The sequence below is a fragment of the Podarcis cretensis genome, assembly GCF_951804945.1.
Source record: "Podarcis cretensis genome assembly, chromosome: 16".
Taxonomy (NCBI): Eukaryota; Metazoa; Chordata; class Lepidosauria; order Squamata; family Lacertidae; genus Podarcis; species Podarcis cretensis.
The window spans coordinates 25,230,818-25,248,211 of NC_137186.1; the positions used below are offsets into that span (position 1 = coordinate 25,230,818).

The following is a 17,394-nucleotide window of genomic DNA, read 5'->3' on the forward strand; positions in this document are numbered from 1 at the left end:
ATGCCCTTTGGGACTTGCTTTGTAATCTTTTTACCATCTATTTGCATAGTAAACTGCCTCAACAGTTGAAAGACCAATGATTTAAACAGCTTTCTCTAGGACGGCGTCTTCTAAATGATTTGGACTCAAATTCCCATCAGTCTCAGCTAGAGCAGCTAGAGCAGCTGCCTGGGGCTGATGGGAGCTGTAGTCCAAAACATCTCTAGGGCAACAGCCTGGGACAGGCTAATTTAGAACCTACAGTCATACCTCTTGTTACGTTTGGTTCAGGTTACGTCTTTTCAGGTCGTGTCCCGCGGCAACCCAGAAGTACCGGAAAGGGTTACTTCTGGGTTTTGCCACTCGCGCATGCGCAGACGCTCCAAATGACGTCACACACATACGCAGAAGTGGCAAAACGTGACCCGCACACGTTCAGGTTGCGTTCTGCTCATGTTGCAAACGGGGCTGCGGAACAGATCCCGTTCACAACCAGAGGTACCACTGTATTGTGTAACTCTTAGCCATGATAAGAAAAGGCTCCAAAAGCCTCTGCCACCAAAATTACAGCCTTCGATTATAAAAAGCCTACAGACTCAATAAGCAAGTGTGGCTGCACTGCAGGGGGTAAAGATAAGAGACTTGAACAGCATCTTAATCTACTGCCCTCTGAAGGCTTCTTTCAGCCTTTAGAACGTCTTGGGTGGAAAGACAAGGAGCGATTTGCAAAAAAGACACACAGATTTAAAATCATTTCCATATTTTGTATTGAAGTCAGTGTCAGGTTCATATTGTTTGATGAGTAATCTCCCAAACTAAGAGGGTTAAATCTTGGCAAGATTCTGAGGAATCTAGCGCAAGCCCCTTGAAGCTCGTGTTGGTCAAACACTTAATACAGAAGGCCAGGAGCCAAGAACAAAGTGACTTCTTTTTCTCCCAACTCAAAAGAAATGCAATGGAAGAGGTAAGTAGCTCCAAAGCAGGAGGATGGGGAGTAAAAAATTATGCTGGACTAATGCAAGCCGCTTCCAGGAATCCTGACCATTTCCGCTGTTCTGAATAAGGGCTCACATTGCAGGTTTACTGTGTTACCAGCTTCTTCCATCTCTGTTGTCTGACCATTCCCAGGAAATCCAGGTTGTTGCAAGAAATATCAGAGCTCAGAGATTTCACATGGAAAATCACAAATGCTTTTATTACACTAGTTATTTGGAATAAGGAAGTTAAACTGAAATGTTTCATCCAGAAGGTATCATTCTCTTATATGCCAGCAAGCCCCTTCCAAAAGTTTAATGCACATGGTCAGATCTAATCAAAGCTAAGAGAGATCTTAGCCGCAGAGGCAAAACGTTGCAAGAAATTAAAACAGAAGACCACTGAAAAGAAATGCTAGCTAAGCAGCGATTCTGATAACATTGTGAATATATAGCACGAGCTGCTGAAATATACACACATCAACTTGAAAAATAATTCACAGTGACTCCAAGGGCATGAACAACTTTCTCCAGCTGAAGGGATTACCAGATACAAGCTGAAGGTACAAAGCATTGCCCATGTGGGAACACCATGCAGATTCTGGCAGCTTGTCTTATGCTGCTGTGTGGCAGCTGACTTGCCAATGGAGCCCTACTTCTTTCTACCACCTCTTTCTTTGAGTGCTAAGTGGATCACTGACCCGCTGGTCATGTTGTAATAAGCCAGAGAGTTGGAATCTTTGATGAAGATGCCCTGAAAAGACAAGACACAAGAGGGTCTCAACAGTGCTAAGCTTTGTGCTTGGCAAGGAAAACAAAACCCACCCTTTGCACCAGAAGGAAACCACAGGAAGCTGCCTTGCACAAAGTCACACCATTGGTCCATCTAGCTCATCACTGTCTACACTGACCAGCAGCCCCACCTGGAGATGCTGGGGAATGAATATGGGATTTCCTGCATGCAAAGCAACCGCTCTACCACTGAGTTATAGCCCTTCCTTCATATCTCAGCATGGAATGCGAATCATGGCATTTGCGATTTAAGCTTGAAAAAGGCAAGGGAACAGATAAGGCACAGGGCTGGGATCTTAAGACACTCAGGGTTAAGTGGAATGCTCTCCCCAAGGAAGTTCAGCTGGTGCCTTCATTATATACCTTTATGCGCCAGGCAAAAAAGTTCCTCTTCAGCCAGGTCTTTAGTTGATTAACATGCTACATACCCTTTTAAATGTGTTTGTGGGAGACGGTGGAGAGGAGAGAGGTTATTGGTTTGTTTTTGTTCTTGTTTTTATTATGTCTTTTTATCTTGTATTTTTATGTTGTGAATCCTGAGATCTATGAATGAAGAACGGCAAACTAACTAACTAATTAAGGGCCAACGGGACCACACACCCACCTCATATTGGAGCTTTTGTTTCCCAGCAGGCATTCCAGTGGCCTCATGAATCTTGACCTTGATAACAGAAACCTAGGAACCAAAGGAAACCCACAAACACCTTCAATGAAATTGGGCACTATACAAGGGACTTGTACAGCACATGCTTGGGAAACATAACATGACAGAAAGGAAAAGGTTTGCAATGAATGTCATAAAAGGAAAGCTGTATCAATCAATAGAGAAATGAATCAGGGAGCAGGGATGCCAAATGGTGACTCATCAGTTAAATCTGGTCAGGTATTTTATACCCAGGAATGGTAAAAGCTTTGCCTGCTGCTTCATGGTTATAAACAGCCACACACTGTTCTCTCTTTTAATGCCTGCTGTGCATCTTTACATGTTAGCATTATTATTATTATAAGCTGGCTTATAGAAATATAAAATACATGTAAATATACAGTGTTTAAAACTAAGCAGTAAAAGAGCAATCCAATATTTAATGCTAAACACATACACCCCATTAAAATCAGCAATATAAAAACTGGAAGAATATACAAAGCAGCCTTTCCTCCCAAAATTAAAAACTGATGATTAGGAAAAGCAGCCCATTAGATGACATCAAATGCTTGAGAACAGAAGAAAGTTTTAAACTGGGGCCAAAAAAGACAGTATCAGCACCATGTGGGTCTTGCTGCGGAGTCCCCCCCCCCTACAAACAGGGAGCAACTCTCTGAACCTCTCCAGAATGAAGAGAGAGTTTGGTGTAGATCTTAATGCATGGGTAGATTCATATTGGGAGAGACATTCCATTAAGCAGTGTGGTGCTGAACTGTGTAAACCTTATAGCACACTGATTTGGGCCTGGAAATGCACGGCCTGCCAATAAAGCGCAGCCAGAACAGGTGTTAAAAGGTACAATCACCTGGCTGCAACAATTAATCTGGCTACTGCATTCTGCAACAGCTGCAGTTCCTGAAGAGTCACATAATCTAACATTTTTATATGTAACTCTCTGCTGCAACACCTGCACTCCACAAGTAGTAAGACAATATTTATAGCTTTCGCTGGTTTTATTAATGGCACCTGGCCGCTGATAAAGATGGGGATCATTTTATGCAGCAAAATACTCTTTCCAAACCCCAGATAACTGTCTGAAGAGCAAAGCAGTCACTGACAACAGAGAAACCAGCCAGCCATTGCTTGAGCCACATACCTGGTCAGAGAGAGGGAGGGTGAACACCAGCACCTGGCCATTCAGCTTCCATTCTGTCTTGTCCTGCATGTTAGGAACTTGAACTTTGACCGTGACTGGGCCCTAAGGGAGTAAGCAGAATTACATTGTTAAGGGTGTGTGTGTGCTTAAGAACACAAGAGCCTGCTGGATCAGGCCAATGGCCCACCTAGTTCAGCATCCTGTTCTCACAGCGGCCAACCAGATGCCTGTAGGAAATCTGGATTCGAGCTGTCTCCTGTCCTGTGGTTTCCAGCAACTGGTATTCAGAAGCATTACTGCCTCTGACTGTGGAGGCAGAGCACAGCCATTGTGGCTTGCAGCCATTGATAGCCATCTCCCCCATGAATTTGTCAAATCTGACAAAGGAGAAGAAGGGAGAACCAATGATAAAATAGATAAAGAAACCTCTGCTTCTTCCTGGAAGGCTGCCCTTCCACCTTTTGAACTCCTTTCCCTTGCAAATTCCCCCATTCAGATTGCAAGTGGAGAACTTCGGGCTAGCAACCCAGCTTAATCGGAATGTGAAGGGTCGCTGATCACCCAACCCGCTATAAGATTCCTCTGGCCTAAGATCAAAACACCATTATTTATTTAAGCACACACCTTGTTTCTGCGCAGGAATTCCTCTTCTGGCATCAGGTTCTCTTCAGATTTCAGCTTCTTGGAGGCCGGCTCATCATCCATGGGAGGTGGAGGGTGGACAGGAGGCATAGGGGCCGGAGCACTCACTGGTGCCACAGGAGGAGCTGGAACAAAAGCTGATGGGGGGGGAGTATTTATTCTGCAAGAAAATCACTAGTGGCATTTGGAGCAAAAGACGTGGACAGAACCCCAAAGCAGTGGTGTCAAATGCAGAAAAAGCCTGGTATAGTGCCATCTCCATTTCTGCTTGAGAAGGTAGCACAGGAAGCATGTGTGGAGGCATCTTCCAATGCTAATCAAGGGCAAAACAACTCACTTATGAGCTTGCTTGCAAGAAATAACTAAGAAGGGGGGGGGGGTGTTTGTGTCTCTGCTCCCAACCTCCTGGCCTTTAGAAATAAGGTGATTTTATGTTTTTGGTGTATGCTAAAAACCAAAGCACCAAAGCACTTTCAGAATGGTGTTATTGGTTATGCATAGTACTAGTCACTGTGAAGGTGTGGAGTTGTATCTATTTAAAAAAAAAAAATGTTTTACTTCTCATGTATCAAATGCCTTTTATTCTTTTGAACGCTGCTATGGTTACTTTAAATATTAAAGCATTTTATATGTGTTTTTTTAAACGTAAGCAACAATTTTGCTTGATTTTTATAGAAAGGCAGGATATAAAAATAGCAGGGTTTTTTTTTAATAAAAAAAGTTTAATGACTCTGGAGGGACCAGTGGCCTTTGCAATCTCCAATGGTGTCTGTCCCTGGCACCAGAGAGAAGTATGGATCCTTAAAATACATTTCCTGGTCACAAGAAGGTGGAATGGAAATCTCTTGAAAGAGTTACATTTGACACCATTGCCTTTAGGGAAAGAAAAGAGACCAAAAGAAAAAAGAAAAGCAAGAGTAAGTAGAAACTCCCAAGGCATAAAAGCTGTGTTAAAATGAGATTAGATGAGGAAAATTGTCAGCTTCTCCTATCCAAGCACTGCGAAAGTCAGGACATCACACCTGCTGGAAGTCTAAGCTTCAGTGCTTCTAAGTAAGGAAAATGTGGGAATGTAGAAAGCTCTGCTTTGTAGCGATAAAATGAAGGTTAAATAAATTGGGGGGGGGGGGGCTGGATGAACGCACCTAAACACATGTGATGCATCTGCTATCCCAGAGTAGGCTGAAGTCCCTTTCCTAGGCTTTGCTTCAGCTGTGTAGGAAGTTAATGCTAGTTGTGAGCTTTATGACACAAGTATTGCTATGGTCAAGTTGCCCTTGTTTCCTTACGGTCCTCATGAACTATCCTGGGCTGCAACTGCACATGTGCCTGATCAGAAGTGTACAGCTGAAAATGAAATATGTGAATCTGCCCTTGCTCTGTTTTCCCTGGGTTTCAAATATTTGGGTCTGGCGACTACTTTCCACCCACATTGTTGTTGTTTTTTTTAAAAATCACAGATCTTTCAACTCCACTGCAAACTCTTTGGGCTTGGAATGACTAGGGTATTAAGCATTTAAGAGAATTACAAAAATTTCAGACAAGAACACTTCCACGTAACAGCCAGGGATCTAAGTGACTCGATAGCATCTTATTTATGTACCTTGCGCTACTTATCTCAAATTTGGATGGCGGTCATTGAAAAGAGGGAGAGCCACACACAAAGCAGCCAGACCATGAAGGCGAGATGAGGGGGGCAGGACTTAAAGCTACTTTGCAACAACTATAGTGGGTGTGAAGCAACTGAAACACAGACAGAAGACTCTGGCTCTTTCCAAGGGCACCGAGTGGCTCTTCCTCTATTCCTGCCTTTGTTTCTCTTGCAAAACGACAGTGTCTGGAGAACTGGCACCCAAGCTAGCATGCAGCCACAAGAATCTTTGAAGAGCGGAGACAATCAGGCCAAGTAGTCTACAAAAGGTCAAGAACTACTGACACACAGAGACGCACACCACAGCCAGGAATCCCCGGTACCACTCTGGACAGACGAGAAGTGAAGGCATGCAAATTAAGAGCTCGACTTGAAGGTTAGTGATTAGCTGAGTTACCTCCGAGGTCACAATGACACTTAAGAAGTTACCTGGACTGCTGACTGGTCCCTGTCTGTATCCTATATTGTAACAATTAAATATAATTAGTCAATGGCTTAGCTCACCTGAAACCTATGAGATAATAAAATAGTGCCTATTTAGATTTCATTATTTAAAATGGAAAACTCTACAGGAAAGCACAAAGGTTCCAGGCTGCTCCTTTGTCACATACAATGGTCAAGAATATACTGTAATGTCACAGAGCACACTTTCAACTTATTGGGTTCAAGAACTGGGGTTGGCAGTGTGTGCTTTTCCATACCTATGCGGAAGAACGGGTCTCTGATTTAGAAAGAAAACTTGCAAGCCAACTCCTGTGTAAATGCAGCCAGCACCACAGTCTTTGTACATCAGTGAAGCATCATAGAGGATTGAAAATGCAAGATCTAGTCTACCCTCATCCCCGTAGATGGTGGGAAGAATGATCTTGGGCCATGGAAGAAACTGAAAGCAGCCTGCCTCAGTTTCTCTGTGGAAAAGGGGCTATGGGTAGGAAAAGGTCATGGAGCATAAACAATAGACTATGCAACAATTTTTAACCCTTCATGTGAGAAAAGGAATTGGAAGGCCAGGGAGAATGAGGATGAAATTCTAAGTTCATTTTGAAAGAGGGGAACAACCAATTTGGAACAAGTAGGAGGAATTCTGTTTCTGCCCAACATTTCCTCCCTCTTCTTTTCTAGACTTCAAACTTTTGGGAGAAAGGAGTCACCTGTATAACTGTTACCAACTACAGATTTTTTTTTTAAAAAAAGCACACACGGTGATCATCACAAGACAATACATAGGGTAAGGCTGTCACTGTGGCATCGTATCAAACCCAAATATGTCACCAATTTTAACACAACTGTTATTATTCATTCAGCAAATGCAGTGACTAAATTTTAGCAGTGTTGAGCTCCAGGGCTTAATTCCATTGCAGAAATGGCTTTTCGGTATGGAGAATCCCAGCCTGCAGAAACTTTTGATCAAAGACTTGCAGGTAAAGTGCAACTGCTGAATGCAGTAGCTATAGGACCACTGAGGAAAATGCGCCAACAGAAGCAAATTCTGAGACCAAGAGGAATCCTGATGGGCTTCCACAATTCCCAAAACTTATTTAGCCCGAGGTGAGATTGTTCAGCACTGACCTGTTGGCACAATCATGGGAGGGGGCCGTGGAGCCATGATGGGTGGGGCCGAAGGTGGCATCGGAACGACGTTGATCCGAGGGGCATGTATGATCGGTGGCATCGGAGCAGCGATGACAGAGCCTGGAGGTAAGCGGACCACGGAAGTCATTGGTGGGCGAGGCATGACGGGAACAGCGCTGACAACTGTTGTACGGACAGGTGGTGGCATCTAGAAGACGTAAGAATACAGGAAGTTGCTTTATGCTGAACCATGCCATGTAGGTCCATCTAGCTCAGTATGACTGGCACAGACTGGCAGCCGTTCTCCAGGGATTCAGACAGGGAATTTCTCTTGGCTCTACCTGGAGATACTGGGGATCAAACCAGAGGCCTTCTGCATGCAAAGCCTGTGCTCTGCCACTGAGACGTGACCCTTCCCCAAGCAAGGCAATTCAGCTTACAAGATGCAAATAGAAGAAGTCCTTCAAGCAGAGGAGCTTCCTATGGAACAAGTGGGGCTTACCGAGGGCGGGCGAGGCACTGATGCGATTGGCGGAGCACTGGTTTGGATGTTTGGGGCTGACGAGAGGGGTGGGGGCTGGGGCATCTCATTGGGTTTGCTCGGACCAATCTTCTCCTTGCTGTCATCCTCTGGCACCAGCCCTTTGGCCTTATGGATAGCCTCAATCTGCTCCTGAAGGGTAATGTTGGCCTGAGCTGCCTGCTGAGTTCGGGCCATGCTGCCAGAGTGGCCATCCCAGGTCACCTAGTAAAACAGAAAACAGGTGAGTCTTAGTGCCTTTTGCTTTCACACTAACTAGAGTTAAGCCACTGGAGGAGGCGGCTTTCTTTCCTTCACGCTTCCGGTAGCAGAGCGCTTTTTAGCCTGGCTCCCTGCCATACCTTCTCTTCTGGTTTCTGGATCTCTTCTTCCCCAATTTTCTTGCCGATAGCTGTCTCTTCAACACCAAAAATATCGGTACGGCGCTCGGCCAGCTGTTTCAAGCTGCTTTCAATGTCCAAGCCTGGAAAGTATGAGTAAAATGGGAGAGTTTGCCATGGTGGTGGTGTTGTTTTTGGTCCTTACAAGATAGGGCACTGCTCATAGGTTCTAAGCTATCTGTTGTCGCTACTCCCATAAAATGGGCAAACAGAAATGGGATGCACTGAAAAATTTAGCCATCTGAAAATTTTGGCCGCCAAGATAGTGTTCTACCTTCTCCATTCACTACTTTGTCAGGGCTCTGGACAACCCAAATCAGGCACAGGTTTTTATATATTTCTTATGCTTATAAAGCCCATTCTTTCATTAAAAAACTCAAGAGCAGCTGACATGTAGTTGATATTCAAATATATACTTATTGCATTCTGAATTATTACAGTGGTGCCTCGCAAGAGGAAAAGAATCCGTTCCGCGATTCTCTTCGTCTAGCGGTTTTTTTGTCTTGCGAAGCAAGCCCACTGACAGCTTAGCGGATTAGCGCTATTAGCGGTCTAGCGGCTTTTAGCGATCAGCTGAGAGGCGGCTTATCAGCGGAACAGCTGATAAGCGGCTTAGCGGCTTAGGAAAGGGGGGGGGCAAAAAAAACCCGCGGGAACTCGCAAGATTTTTCCGTCTTGCGAAGCAACCCCATAGGGAAATTCGTTTAGCGAAGCGCCTCCAAAACGGAAAACCCTTTCGTCTAGCGGGTTTTCCGTCTTGCGAGGCGTTCGTCTTGCGGGGCACCACTGTACTGGGTATTGTTTTTTCTTTTATATACCTTTATTAGCTGCTTTGAACATCCCCGTTTGGAGAGGAAAATACGTTAAACGTTTTACTACAGAATCAAATGAATTGCAGTGTAGTAAACACACCTGCCCCCAAAACGCCTTTTGAAATTTGATGCCTACCTGCCGCTTGATAGCTGTCCTCTTATAAAACTAAAGTTAATCCAACGTAATTCATTTATCTATTAATTGATTAGCACAAAATGATTCTAATTATTTCAGAAGAGCATTATAGTATCTGACTAGTTTCCTTCAGACACGCATAAACATGTAATCAAGGCTAACACAAGAAAAAAATATGTTGATAAAAGACCACTAAAACCTTGCTGGACTGACCTGGGGCATAGACCTCATCATCGCTCTGCTTCTCCCGGAGAGAGCGATCCCTTTGCTCCAACCAGCGGGGATCCAGAAGCCCAATCCGCATATGTTCTTGCATTTTGCTGGCAGGGATTTTCTCCCCCGTGATGGGGGAGACAAGATACTCATCTGGGGCCGGAGTTGGTGGCAAAGGCTTAGATGCTGGAGAGAGGAGAGAGAGAGAGAGAGAGAGAGAGAGAGAGAGAAGAGAGATACACAGTTAGAAATGTTTTACATGACCACTGGATCTAGAATGCAACCCAGTCACAAAACCCCACCTGATCTTAACCCCAAGCTTACCTTTAGGGTCATAATCTTTCCTGACAATGACTTGGTCTGGAGTAGGAGGAAGAGGTGGTGGCATCGGAGTTTCTGGAGGTGGTGGAACTTTCTGACTCTCATCTTCTTCATCAGAGCCCTTCAAAAAAATGTTTTAAGTGAAGGATCATGAAGCATGATTCTCTTAAAAGGCTCAACTCAGTTTTCTTAGTAAGAAGACAAACCAGGCTTAAGCAAGTCTCTTCCCTTATTTAAGCTGGCACCAGTTAGCTCAATTGGTGCTAATAACGCCAAGGTCATGGGTTTGATCCCCATATGGGTGCATATTCCTGCATCACAGGGAGTTACTGATCCACAGAGTCCCTTCGAACTCTATGATTCTATCATACCTTTGTGGCTGGCTTGTTCAAGCCTTGAGCTTATGGAAGGCTGCACTTCGAACTATCAGCAGACTTGTGGGAATACGAATGTGCAGCGTGTTATGCAAAGGACCCTTACAGGGCTTGGATTAGACTGTTTTCAGAACCCTCTCTCATCCCTTGTAGGTTTATGGCTAAAGGATAAAGATCTTCTAAAACTTTCTGAACCTTTCCCCCACCACCAGACGTTAAAACTTGAGCCCCAATTTAAGTTCAGCAGAGCATTAAGGTCCAGGACACCAGCTATGCAGCACCAGAACAAACTCTTACAAACATTACTTTACTGAGTGCAGAGATTCAGAGATTCAGAAAGACTACTTTCAAGCTTTGCCACACCGAAAAGACTTTCCCACAGACGAACTGCTCACCACCGAAAAGACTTTCCCGCAGACGAACTGCTCACCACCGAAAAGACTTTCCCGCAGACGAACTGCTCACCACCGAAAAGACTTTCCCGCAGACGAACTGCTCACCACCGAAAAGACTTTCCCGCAGACGAACTGCTCACCTCATCCATGTCCTGCACTTGGGTATCCTGATCCAACTGAGATGGTGCCTCCTCAGTCTTTTCTTGTTTCTCATCTTCATCATCTGACTCCACTTCCATCTCCACTTCTTCACTTTCGCCAAACTTCTCATAGCGCTCCTGGATGAGAATTCGAGCACCTAGCTCCTCGGGAGTGGTGGGAGGAGGGAAGTTCCCTGCAAAAAAAAAAAAAAGGGGGGGGGGAATCATACCTTTGGTGAAACTTAAGTTACACAGCTGAGAAAAGCATCATGTGTCTTCCCTAGACAAGCTTCTTGTTAAGGGTCCACCTCAGTAGGAAGTGACTGGACTTCTGGGCTGGGGGCTCTGTAAACTTCACTTTTTTCTGATATTTGTGGGATTCAAGAAGCAGAGTTCAAATGCAGGTCTTGCTTGCCGCTTCCATTTTATTTGCACCTGCTTTTCAAGTGCACTCTGCTTTTCAAGTGCACACTTCCATTTTATTTTGCACTCTGCTTTTCTTTAAGCAGAGGCTTGACAACCATATGTCAGGAGTGCTCTGATGGTGTTTCCTGCTTGGCAGGGGGTTGGACTCGATGGCCCTTGTGGTCTTTTCCAACTCTATGATTCTATGATATGATTCTAAGTATATTACAGTCTTCTCCAGGACCCCCCTGAGCAGGGAGGCTCAGAGGATGATGACAAGGGAAAGAAGGGCCTTTTCAGTTGTTGCTCTGTGTGTGTGTGTTTTCCCCAGCAAGGTCCACTTGGCACCTTTAGTGATATCTACTTGACATCACATAAAGACATATATTCTGCGCCCCCCCCCAAGGCTTTTAATAAACTTGAGATGTTAATAAGTTTACTGCCCAAGTTTCCTATGGCTGTTTTGTGGATTGATGTGGATTTATATTTTAAAATATTTTTTAAAATGTAAGTTGCTTGGAAACCTTTGAGCAACAAGCAGCTAACTAGAATAATGATGATAATAATGATGATAATAAAATAGTAGTAGTAGTAGTAGTAGTAATAATAATAATAATAATAATAATAATAATAATAATAATAATAATAATAATAATATAATAATAATAATAATAATAATAATAATACAGACGGTTCCTGGAGGACTTTGTTGGAAAGTAGCTATACAGTGCTTCCTTGGAGGGATAACAGATGAGTTATTCAATATTTTCATTGAGTCTAAGCGACTTTTCTCTTCCTCACACAGAGCCTTCTTATGTTGGATTCAATGAGGCTTTGAGATTGGTCAAGCTATGCATTTCAGCAAAGTAAATGACCCAACCTTGCTCGGAGGGCTGGAAGTCCACGGTTTCCACCACCACAAAATCATGCCAATCAATCTGGGCATAAGCAACGCGCTCTCGCTCCTTTTCCTCCTCTTCCTTCTTCCGCTCTCGCTCCTGAAACTTGGCCCACTCCACTCTGTAACACGCCTGCACAAAGCATCAAGTAACTTTAAAAAAAACCCAGTAACTGTGTTTTTGGATACATTCTCAAAAAGCATCAAGGTCGCCTGCTTTCAAGTGCACCCCAAACTCAGCTTGAGGGTATTGACAAGGCCATATCCTCCCACTTTAGTCATGGGAAGAGCTGGGTTGGTGGTAATTGCAGATTTTGGCTGGCTACCAAGGCTAGGTCAGATTAATTGGGACACAGCACTTAAGAATCTGATGATTGTAGACTCATTTGAAAATTACACATTGTGGGATATTTTGAGAGGCAGTGTAGCGGTTAGCGTGCTACACTGGGTCCTGGGTCCAAATCCCTACTCAGCCATGAAATTCACTGGGTGACCCGGGCCAGCCATTACCTCTCAGCCTACCTCACAGAAGGTTTGCCCCTTTGCAGGAAAGGTGAAATAGAAATGCAATGGTGGGAATGCGAAGTGATACAATCACAAAAGGAGAAACAAAAGTGCACCTTGCCTCTATTACAAATAAGGCCACTGAGATGTAAGACACTTGTAAGTGTAAGATCCTACACTTGTTTACCTAGGAGGAAGCTCCACTGAACTCAGTAAGGCTTACACCTGGGTAACATACCGGTATATACCTCTATAGGACTGCACTGAGTATTGGCAGAAATTCAAAGCGATATAAGATGGTTAGCTCAGAAGAGTGTTTTCAGATTATTTAAACCTAGCAAAGGGCAGTCATGTAAAAAACTCTTAACTGCTTACCTGATCCAATACTTCTTTGGGGTTTTCTGCTTCCTTCTTAAGTTTTATGATCAAACCCTTGGGTGGAATCAAGATCTGGGAGGAAAAAATTCAATAGGCTACTGAGACATCAGTTCCAATTAGGGGTTTCTTCTTACCCACGCAATCAATAGTCTGCATTAAGAAAAGCTTGCAATATGTATAATTTATGCAAAATAACTTCTGCCAGTTATTTTTATAGTTTATTCCAGGTTTGCAAGTCACAGTAATGGGCTGGGAGGTATGTGCAACACTTGAGGTCTTATTCAACCACCCACTCAGCTTCTGAGATATCAGCAGGAAACGGCACACGTTTTCAAGCATATCTTAGCAGCCAGGACTAGAAACTTGTTTGCTGAGTTGTCATTTTCAAAGAAAAGCTTAATTCTGTGCTTGTTTTGTTGCTCTCCCAGTCTCTGCCTGAAAGTAGGAACACTTTAAGGAACAGTACATGTGCACAGGATGCAGAAAAGATGGCAACTATTTGCCATAATTGGCAACGGGTATAGCTATGACTTAGGCAAGACATCTCCCATTAGACAAAGCCTCCACATTTGGAGGCAGCAGAATTTCTGAATGCCAGTTGCTGGAAACCACAGGAGGGGAGAATGCCAATGTTCTGCTTGCTGGTTTCCCACAAGCATCTGGTTGGCCAGGATGCTGGACTAGATGGGCCACTGGTCAGATCCAACAGGCTATTACAGAACAATTCTGCTATCATTTCTACTGCTTCTCCTGTTTGCTATGGAACAGATTTTGTTTTTATCTTGCCATGATCATACAAAGAATGTGCAATCAATATTAGGACACCTTAATGCCTGGGGTGTCCCTACTTTCCCCTCCAGGATCCTTGCAAGCATTTCTCTTCAACCCAGACAGTAAGCCTTCAAAGTCTGTCACTTTGAAATGCACATGTTGCTCTGCGTAAATAGAACTGTCCTCAAGCTTGCTCAAATGAATCCTCCCGGCATCTGAGATTTGTTACCTTAGTGTACTGTTCAACCAGTTTGGTGAAGTAGTTGAAGAGACTGTGCTGCGGGCGCAGGAAGTCAAATTGGTAATTCCTCTGCTCTTTCTGCATCAACTGGGTGAGGAACTGCCTGCCGTTCCGAGCAACAAACTGGGCTGTCAGCTTTACCACGTCCAAGTCGAAGGCTGAGATCGAGGGAGGGTCTGCAATGAACTCAAATTCCGGAGGAGGCTCTTTCGGAACCACAGTCTCCTGAATCACCTGGGCTTGTACCTGCGGAAGGAACACAGAAATGCATCACCACTTAAACCCAACCTCACTTAGGTGCACAGGTCAGGTGTCCCTGTATTTGCTGCTCTGTGGTTTAGAACCATTCCTAGCAAGCCTCTGCCTACCGGGTGCCCTTCAGATGGCTTGGCTGTGTTGGCAGGGGCTGATGGTAATTGCAGTCCAAACCATCTAGAGGGCACCAGGTTGATGAAGTTTGTTCTTACCTCCACAGTGAGCTGGTGTGGGGAACCTGTGGCCCTCCAAATGTCGCTGAACTACAATGCCCTTGGCCACTGACCCTGCTTGCTAGGGCTGATGGGTGTTGTAGGTAAGCAACATCTACAGGGGCCAAAAGTTCCTCACTTCTGCCAGTGAGGCATGAATGGAAGGAAAAGGCCAAGAGAAATTTGCTGGCAGTTGGCCTTCCCTCCTGCAGCACCATGAAAGATAAGAGACAGATGAAGACAAGAGAGGAACCGCTTACCTTTTGGGGAAGCTGCTGTTGTGCACTCTGCTGTGCCTGCATGACTTTGGGAATGGCTGCCGAGGGCTCCTGTGCCTTCCCTTCCTTGAACTCATTGACTTTGTGGCGATAGTAGGCATGGTAAGGATCGTTGGGGTTCAAGAAGTTAAATTTGGGATTGTTGATTTCATTCTGCCTGATACGGGCTTCAAACTCAGGACCATTTCTAGAAAAGTTATAGAGCAAAAATCAGCACCAAACCAAAATTTAAAATTCCTCAAAAGCCACCAAGGACAGGCACAGTATCCAACTCACACAAAAAATTACTGCCAACCCTGAGTCCTCACTGCCTTTGTCCCTTAACACATTTGATTAGCTATGCATGCTGAGGCTGCCTCAACCACCCTCTTAGCTTATCTCTGCAAGAAGCTGATATTCCAAGAGTCCAGTCTAGGGTGACCTACCTGGCTACAAAACTGGCTGTCTTGTCCACAATATTCCGAACCTCTGGAGGAGGATAAATAATTCCCACCACGGGCTTGGCTGGTGTTGCTTCTTCTTTCGGTTCATCTTCTGGCTGCAATTAAAAGTGAATATGGCATAAAAAGAAAGCAGACCAAGGATCTTTCAAAAACCAGTTTGCTGAGGAAAAAAATCAAGTATTACCTCAAAGCAATAGTCTCTATTGCAGGATTGTTCTGTTGTGAAAGACTGAGCTAAACATCACAGCTCCTTGTTTAAATCTCCTTAGTGGGATGGCCTTAGAAATGTATCTATCACCTCAGTTTCAGGCCCCCATCCCACCCTTTGTTATCTTTCTGTCAGCGGATGAAGACTGTTTTATTCCAACATGCTTTGGGGGGCTGTTTTTAAAGCAATTGGTTTTTTTAAAAAATAGTGTTGTGTTGTTTTCACTATGTCTTTCAATGGATCTGTTTTTATAGTTTTAAATCTGTTATAGTTTAATTACTTTTATCTTAAGTATTATATTTTATATGTTGTTAATCTTCTGCATTTTAACTGTGTTGTTCTAATTTGTTCACACTGCCTTGAGGCCTGGTCTGGGAAAGAATGCTCTGTGTTTGTGTGTGCGGATAGATATAATAATAATAATAATAATAATAATCATCGTAGTAGTCTGGAGGGTGGCAGCACCATTGTTATAGATCTTCAGACGCCAGGCAAAAACCTTTCTTCTTAAAGCAGGCCTTTGGCTTTTAATTATCTATGGCCTTTTAGAGTGGGTAGGATGTTTTCATGAAGCAGTTTTAATGTGTGCATGAATTTTGTTTTTAACCCATTTTTGTAAGAGGCTTTGAGCCGTCATGGCAAAAAAAGCAGCTTATAAATTTAATAAACAACCACATTTCCCATCATCACCAGCCAGAATGGCCAATGGCCAGGGACGATGATAATAATAATTTATTATTTATACCCCGCCCATCTGGCTGAGTTTCCCCAGCCACTCTGGGTGGCTCCAAATCGAGTGTTAAAAACAATACAGCATTAAATATTATAAACTTCCCTAAACAGGGCTGCCTTCAGATGTCTTTTAAAAATAGGATAGCTGCTTATTTCCTTGACATCAGATGGGAGGGCGTTCCACAGGGGAGGTGCCACTACCGAGAAGGCCCTCTGTCTGGTTCCCTGTAACCTCCCTTCTCGCAGGGAGGGAACTGCCAGAAGGCCCTCGGAGCTGGACCTCAGTGTCCGGGCTGAACGATGGAGGTGGAGACGCTCCTTCAGGTATACTGGGCCGAGGCCGTTTAGGGTTGAGAAGAGCTGGCAGTCACGCAAACTGTGCGGGGCATAGGTTCCCCATTCCCCACTTTAGAAAATTCCCATACATCCACGCATCCGCGGGCTGCAAACTACGCCTCCCAGCATGCACCGCTCTCGTCCCGCAAGGCATCTTGGGAGGAGGACCTCCCCCTTCAGGAGGCCTTGGACATTAACCAGGGTTGGGGGGTGGGGTGGAAAGATGAAGGAACCTCAGAGAGTGGGCTTCTGCTAAACGGATCAGGCCGAAAATTACCTGCTTCGCTTCAGGGGGCGCTGGCTGGGCAGGCGCCATCGCCTGCACAGGCCCGGCCGGCATGGCGGCTCTTCGCTCCGACGTTAGACGCGCGGCGCTCAACAAAACACCGAGCTCGGCGACAAAATGGCGTCGCCGTCAGCCGTGGCTGCGCGCGCATGCAGAGCGGCCACGTCAAAGGAAGGAGGAGCGGTATAAGTATGGGGGGGGCTGTTTGGCGCATGCGCGTTGTCCTCTTCGAGCCCGTTTGAGGCACCGGGGACGATGAGAGTCTGCGGCTCCCCTGATTCTTCACATAAAGTTAAGGCAAATACTTACAGAGCCTTTAACCTTCACTTCCAGACCCGAGCGCATTATTTGTTTATGTCCTTGCAAATGAAAACATGATTTTGAAATAAAATAAAGGATACACCTGACCTATGCATGTTTACTCGAAAGTAAATCTCATCCTGTTCAATCCTGTTCTAATATCAAGCACAGTATAGATGAGTTTCGCCCTGAGGGATGTCAAGGGAACACCTCATTCCACCCAATTCTGGCCAATATTGTTGTGAGCGGGGGCAAGTGCGATTATTATTATTATTGCGTGCATCTGATTTTTAAAAACAGTTTGTCAGACTTTTCCCGTTTTCGCATTCTCTTCCTCACATCCCTCCCCTCCCACCGGGATTTCGTTCTGATCTAGCAGCCCAATTGTCCAACTTTAATGCATCTGATCAAGGAAACTCTGCTAGC

At 44.7% G+C, this 17,394-nt stretch overlaps 1 protein-coding gene and 1 long non-coding RNA gene across 2 annotated transcripts in view; one reads left to right on the forward strand and one right to left on the reverse strand.

Moving 5' to 3' along the window:
* Nucleotides 1-1,146: 1,146 nt before the first annotated feature.
* SF3A1 (splicing factor 3a subunit 1) lies at nt 1,147-16,816 on the reverse strand. The gene is made up of 17 exons (XM_079956601.1): nt 16,660-16,816; nt 15,089-15,201; nt 14,646-14,850; nt 13,907-14,164; nt 12,904-12,978; nt 12,007-12,157; nt 10,722-10,915; nt 9,816-9,933; nt 9,492-9,677; nt 8,292-8,413; nt 7,912-8,154; nt 7,407-7,617; nt 6,267-6,296; nt 4,169-4,323; nt 3,545-3,646; nt 2,350-2,421; nt 1,147-1,707 (listed from the first exon to the last, which is right to left on the reverse strand). Exons 1-17 carry the CDS (start codon nt 16,720-16,722, stop codon nt 1,606-1,608), a joined length of 2,400 nt encoding a protein of 799 aa, XP_079812727.1. The 5' UTR covers nt 16,723-16,816; the 3' UTR covers nt 1,147-1,605.
* Nucleotides 8,964-17,394, forward strand: part of LOC307205138 — a 183,649-nt gene continuing 175,218 nt past the window's right edge. Inside the window, exon 1 of the long non-coding RNA XR_013833904.1 lies at nt 8,964-9,125. This is a non-coding gene — a long non-coding RNA (uncharacterized lncRNA). The remainder of the gene's footprint in view (nt 9,126-17,394) is intronic.